The sequence below is a fragment of the Triticum aestivum genome, chromosome 4D, assembly GCF_018294505.1.
Source record: "Triticum aestivum cultivar Chinese Spring chromosome 4D, IWGSC CS RefSeq v2.1, whole genome shotgun sequence".
NCBI classification, from domain to species: Eukaryota; Viridiplantae; Streptophyta; class Magnoliopsida; order Poales; family Poaceae; genus Triticum; species Triticum aestivum.
The window spans coordinates 477902811-477909322 of NC_057805.1; the positions used below are offsets into that span (position 1 = coordinate 477902811).

Below are 6512 nucleotides of genomic sequence, written 5' to 3' on the forward strand. Positions count from 1 at the left end.
TATAAGTTTTGTCCCAAGTCAAAATAACTCTACTTTGACCAAATTTATAAAAATAGTATCAATATTCACAATAGCAAATCAATATTGGTAGATTCATTACAAAATGTAGTCTTATAGTACTTCCTCCCGTCCTTTTGCATATAAGTTTTGTCCGAAGTCAAAATAACTCTACTTTGACCAAATTTATAGAAAAAATATCAATATTCACAATACCAAATCAATATTGTTAGATTCATTACAAAATGTAGTTTTATAGTATATATACTTGGTGTTGTAAATATTGATATTTTTTAATATAAATTTGGTAAAACTTTTAAAGTTTGACTTGACACAAATCTAATACGCGAGTAAAAAGGACCGAAGAGAGTAACTAAGGACTATTAATCCGTAAATAAATCATGATGATAGAAGAAACAATATTAATTTCCTAATTACATCTGAATATGTGAGCACATACTAAACACAAAACTGTAAATTATATGAAACATCATGTACTAAACATATAGTAGTATAACATCTATGAATCTATGAAAACAGTAAGTACGACTAATATGTGAACCAGTTAAATAGGGGATGAATTGACATATGTCTAAGCTTGGCTCGCGTTCAACAAACACGGAGTGAGGTGGCCGGTGCGTAGAAGCGTGCGGGAACTAGTCCTTCTCTCAAGCTCCAATAGCATGTGGGAAAAAATCACTTATAAGGAGGTCCCAACTCTTCTCCACTCCCGGGTGGCACTAAACTTCCCATCATATCATTACACCCCACATGGGCCTTTAAGATTTTTCAGGAATTATTTCATTTATGGTGCCAAGGCCCGTCTATAATTCAACAATTAAGACATAGTCGTTGGATGGGGGACAAGTGATGGACGATGGATAAGGGGTGGTGCAGTGCACCGGCCGCTCCCAATGGATTACTCAGAATAAAACATAGATGTAAAGAGCCTTACGAGATTTTTTTCGGAAATAAAGATTGTTAGGAGTTTTTTTTTCTTTCTAAATCATAATTCATATATGAAATAAAAAATCATGAAAAAACAAAGAGTCTTTGTGTCATGTGCAAAACGAAAAAATGTATAAGCATGCATTTCTTGTCTTTTTGTATTGAAGGTAAGTTATCAGTTTTATTCTTTGCGGATTATCAATCAGTAACATTCCCTTCATTCACGATATTTTATTATTATTTTGAACTTTTTTTTGTGAAAAAGGCATCTAGATCTCTTGCAAAGGTTCATCAGAAGTATAAAACATCTCAAACATAATAAAAATTACATCGAGATACTGAGACCACCAAACGACCAATACTTAAAACAACCGCCATGAGGTTTGGAGGGTGTGGTGAACTATACAAAGCAATGACAAAATATATCATCAACCAATATGATATTCTATTTCGCGGATGACGTAAATAGTCATTACTGTTTTGAAATTTTGCATACAGGTTCGTCAATTATTATTTTTGCATACAGTTCATAGCCTTCAAAACAGCAAAGCATATTTGGAGGCTGCAAATATGAGTACATTTTAAACGATTTTATGAAGTTTACCATTCAAGCCAAGCTGACTACAATAGTTCAAATATAAAATTGGCTTTTCTTGTCATCAAGATTTCCTTTTTACCTTTCTCTTGCAAAAGACAGCGCAATATATGTACCAGTACCCAACACTCTGCACAGTCGTTTCATATCGCTCTCTCTCTCTCTCCAGCCCGCACCTCCTTTATATAAGGGATAGGTGGCGCACTGAGAGGAATTGCACCACACCCAAGCAAGGAAAACAGCACAACACACACCAGACCAGAGGAAGAGGGAAAGAGAGAGGCCAGGAGAAGGATGAGGCAGGCGAGCAGGTTCAAGAGGATGTGCGTCTTCTGCGGCAGCAGCCAGGGCAACAAGAGCAGCTACCACGACGCCGCCATCGACCTCGCCAACCAGCTCGTACGTACTCCTACTCATCAACTCATGCATCCATCTCCTCCTGATTAGCAGCACTGCACAGTTAAGCTCCTGATTCTCGATAATCGCAAAGGGGCTGTGTTCAATTGCTGAATGATTCTGCGCCCTAGCTAGAGCAAAGCGGGGAGACTTTTAGCGCACTAATTGCTGCATGATTAAGCAGCTAGCCTGTCTGTTGGTCTGCTGGGCCTTGATGATGCGATGATTAGGAAACTTGTAGTACATGCGCACCTGCTGCACATGCATGGGCGGTCTTCTCTCCGCGCTCGTTGACATTGATCTCCTTAATTTGCACAGATTAATGGCATGTGAAATTTGTTTGCATTCAGACCGCAAGTTCTTTTTAGATAGATAGATAGATAGATAGATAGACACCGTGTCAAAACTACATACTGTTCTCTTCTACAGTACTACGTGAGATCGATGATCTTACTTGCCAGCAGCTCTCACTCTCAGTTCAGCACTGGTGGTGGTAGGGCAGAGCTGCTTACTCGTGTCGACTGGTAAATTAATTATATGCTCTGCTACCCAAGTTGAAGGAGCTTTTTTTTTAGAAAAGGAGGATGGCCCCCGGCCTCTGCATCTGGGAGATGCATACAGCCACTTTATTGATTATTCTCGAGGACCTTACAAAGTATTACAACAATGTGCCTGAATTCACCATCTTGGCAACATATGCCGCTACTCCTATCCAAAATGATGAAGGGGTGCTAGCTGGGCCACTACCCAGACCACTCACCTAAGCCAACATCAAAAGCCGAAAGCCGAAACACATTCGGACGCCCCAGCCGAGCCACATACCGGGTCTGGGGCACAATCCGGTCAGACGCACTCGTGTGTCGTCGCCGCCAACTAATCACGTGTCCGGTCTGATGGCATCCGCAAATTAAAGCACTGGATCGTCAGCTTCAGTTCTCCTCCTGTAGTATCGGCGCATGCATCACTAGGCAGTACAGCTACAGTATTGCGTACGTACGTACTAGTACACTAGTATCCCCACCGCATTCAACATGTGTAGGTTATTTCACTCACTACGTACGACAAGTCTTGTCTACTTACTAGTATTACTGTACAAGGAATTCACTCTCGATCACGTACGTACGAACTGTCGGACCGGCTTGAACGTGCGTACTTGCTGCCAGTCAGATCTCAAATGTACTTACGTTACGTACTTACGGTGTGTACGTAGCTAGGAGGTAGCTGAGCAACGTTGGGTGCAGGTGGGCGGGGGCATCGACCTGGTGTACGGTGGCGGCAGCATCGGGCTGATGGGGCTCGTCTCGCAGGCCGTCTACCACGGCGGCAGGCACGTCATCGGGTAATAAGTTGCTACTGTATAATATTACTACTACCACTGTATTTCAGCCATGTATTTGTACTAGTTCATCATAATCTTGTGTCGTCTTGGTGACTTGTTCTACTATGCGCGTGCAGGGTCATTCCCAAGACTCTCATGACCCCCGAGGTATGCACTGCACTGCTTGTCTCCTACTCAACTTATTACAGTACTAGTATTTCATCGGAACAGAAAGAAGCATGGCATGCTCATACATTCCGAGCCTCGATCATGACACTAGCACCTCACTGAATCTTTTGGAATGCCCACCTGTAGTAGTAGCTCCTACTAGCTAGACTAACTAATTAGTCTATTCGCACGAGTGTTTCCTTGTCCTAAGGCTCGTCACAACGAGAAGTATCACTATTATTCATACGATATTATTGTATGATGCTACGTTCACAATGCATAGTATCATTGTTCAGTAACATAGTAACCTCATTTGTTGTCATGCATGACACACACTGATACACCATGATACAGTATCATATCATGACACATGACATGCAATCCTCTTTTTTTTTTGTCACACCAGTTAAAAATGTCTAATTGACATGTATGAAATGTATGTATGATACTCTCGTTGTGACTAGCCTGATCCTAGGAAACACAACACACCCAGAACAGAGCTAGACGTATAAAATTGAAAAAACAATGCACAGAATCACCAAACCCCACGTACGGTACGGGAGCACCCGCAGATCCAAGCCGGGCGTGAGCATAAACAACGGTCGCACGCCGCAGCTTTGCGTGCGATTGCGTGATGATTCCGTTCCCCGGCCAGAACAAACAGACAGACAAACATGTATGCATGCTTCCCTTGGAATCTAAATATCCACAGGCCGGGAGAGACATGCTCCTCGATCGGACGAACGTTCTTAAACTGAGATTTCTCTCTGTGCGTCATGCTTCGCCCCGTACAGACAGGCGTGCTAATCACTCGCTCGCTCACTGTCAGCAGCTGATCCGGGCAGGCCGGACTCTCTCTCACTCACTCACTCCCTCACTCACTGCCCAGCTGAGCGCATTCACTAGCTTATCATGTGCACTGCGCACACAGCGCTGCTCTGCCTGGACGTGTCGGTACTCGGCGGCGTGTCAGCTCGATCGTGGATGGAGTTAACAGCGGCGCGACAACGCTCTGCTAACATGGAGTAGCTGCTGCTTACTACAGTAGGCCCAGTACCACTAACACCTCTGCAGGCTGCAATGCATGCAGTGCAACTTGCACGCCGCGCAGCATTGGCTGTAGTAGTTGTTGTTGTAGATGTCTGTCAGAACTCAGAACATCGTGACCACTCCCACACCCACAACCGCAGAGAACAGGAGTAATGTCGTGGACTCCCTTCTCCCGCCCGCCCGGCAACGGCAAGCAATCCAGCTTGTCCTGTTGCGTGCCGACATGCGCCATGATCATACGCACAATTAAGCTCTGCATGCATCTGCATTTTTCTGCTGCATGCTGCGTCTGCGCCAGCCAATGTATGAACCAAATCGATGGTCCTTGATTGTCTCTGTGGCAGATCGTCGGGGAGATGGTGGGAGAGGTGAGGCCGGTGGGCGACATGCACCAGCGCAAGGCCCAGATGGCCAGCCTCTCCGACGCCTTCATAGCCCTGCCCGGTACGTACGCTCGCATCATTGCCTCGTTGATTACCGCACTGCATTGCATTGCATTGCTTCTTCTCAGCCTGTCGGTCGCGTCAGATATCTGGGCCCCAAATTCATGGCCTCTGTACGTAGTACTCCTAAATGCTTCTCTGACATGCTGTCTCTGTCTATTAGTCGACGGACGCAGCTTAAATCTGATGTGTTTTGCGGTTGATTAATTAAGGTGGGTACGGGACGCTGGAGGAGCTGCTGGAGGTGATCACCTGGGCGCAGCTAGGGATCCATCACAAGCCGGTCGGCCTGCTGAACGTGGAGGGGTACTACGACTCGCTGCTGACCTTCATCGACCAGGCCGTGGAGGAAGGCTTCGTCAGCCCCGCCGCCCGCCGCATCATCGTCTCCGCCCCCACCGCCCACCAGCTCATGGAGAAACTCGAGGTGCGTGCGCGCAACTGAAACTTAACCGCATGCAGAAATTCAGAAAACAATCTACAACCAATTTAAGTCTCTCTTGGAATATATCTGATGTGCGATCTAATACTTGTGCATTATTAATCCCCTGCCAGGAGTACGTTCCTTACTACGAAATGGTCGCGTCCGGGCTGGACTGGGAGGCGGATCGCCTAGACTTCTGACCGTCGAGCAGACGTTCGCCATTTCTGTCGGCGTGATGCATGCGGATCCAACCAACGGTGTGCTGAAGATTAGCCTAAGATAATAGCTAGTTCAGTTGTACTCGACCGGTCTTGATGGCCTATATATGGGCTTCTTCATGTTAGGGCGTGGTCAATGTGAACTTCCTGTAGCAGGTAGCTAGTGCCCAACCTTTATCTATCTCATTAATTAAGTCATCAGTATTAGTTCTAAAGATCCAGCAGCCGCGATTCACTGAAGCAGAGTGCAGTTCTTGGCAATGAATAATAATCTGTATCGGTGGAAATTAAAGTAAAAGATTATTCGATTATTTGAAGTCAGTTGTTTTTTTTTTGTTGAGAAAGCAAGTTTCAAGTTTTATGTTTGCTGAAGCTGATGTACCAAAAAAGAGAGCAACAAACCAATGAGTACTCCTTCCGAAGCCCCCATAAGGGTCACTTTGGGTGGGCTCGGAGCGTGTCACTTGGTGCCCTCTTAGCCGTCGCCACGTGTCATGCTCTATACCCTTCCTACGATTTTTTTTCTATACGCGTTTTCGGCTTTTAAATGATATTTTGGCTTTTCGGTTTTCACTTGGTTTTTCTAAGGTTTTGAAAAAATAGATCGATTTTTTCCGTGAAAAACATAGTTTTTTCCTTCCATGAGAGACACAGATTTATTTCTGTATTTGCTTTCATGAGAGGCACAATGATGCCTCTCAGAAAAGAAAAAACACGTTTTCTTCTTCTGCGAGATGCACGGGTTTGCTTCTCGTGGAGACAGGGATTTACTTTCGTGAGAGGCATAGTCGTGCCTCTCGGAAAAGGAAAAACACAATTTTATTTTATTTTCCTTCCGCGAGGGGCACAGATTCGCTTCCGCAAGAGGCACAACCATGCCTCTCGAAAAAGGAAAAAAAAGCACTTTTTTTCCTTCCACAAGAGGGATGGATTTACTTCTTCTGGAGGGACGCAT

At 44.9% G+C, this 6512-nt stretch overlaps 1 protein-coding gene across 1 annotated transcript; it reads left to right on the top strand.

The window, feature by feature from the left end:
- Positions 1–1703: 1703 nt before the first annotated feature.
- Positions 1704–5868, top strand: LOC123098787 (probable cytokinin riboside 5'-monophosphate phosphoribohydrolase LOGL3). The gene is made up of 6 exons (XM_044520862.1): positions 1704–1939; positions 3178–3275; positions 3392–3422; positions 4817–4916; positions 5128–5342; positions 5471–5868. Exons 1-6 carry the CDS (start codon positions 1835–1837, stop codon positions 5537–5539), a joined length of 618 nt encoding a protein of 205 aa, XP_044376797.1. The 5' UTR covers positions 1704–1834; the 3' UTR covers positions 5540–5868.
- Positions 5869–6512: the final 644 nt, after the last annotated feature.

Bases quoted from the DNA above. Each gene is read 5' to 3' on its own strand.
- LOC123098787 (XM_044520862.1), top strand. From the start codon at position 1,835: ATGAGGCAGGCGAGCAGGTTCAAGAGGATGTGCGTCTTCTGCGGCAGC. The intron at 1,940-3,177 runs GTACGTACTCCT...CGTTGGGTGCAG, and splicing joins TCGACCTCGCCAACCAGCTC to GTGGGCGGGGGCATCGACCT. The intron at 3,276-3,391 runs GTAATAAGTTGC...ATGCGCGTGCAG, and splicing joins GGCGGCAGGCACGTCATCGG to GGTCATTCCCAAGACTCTCA.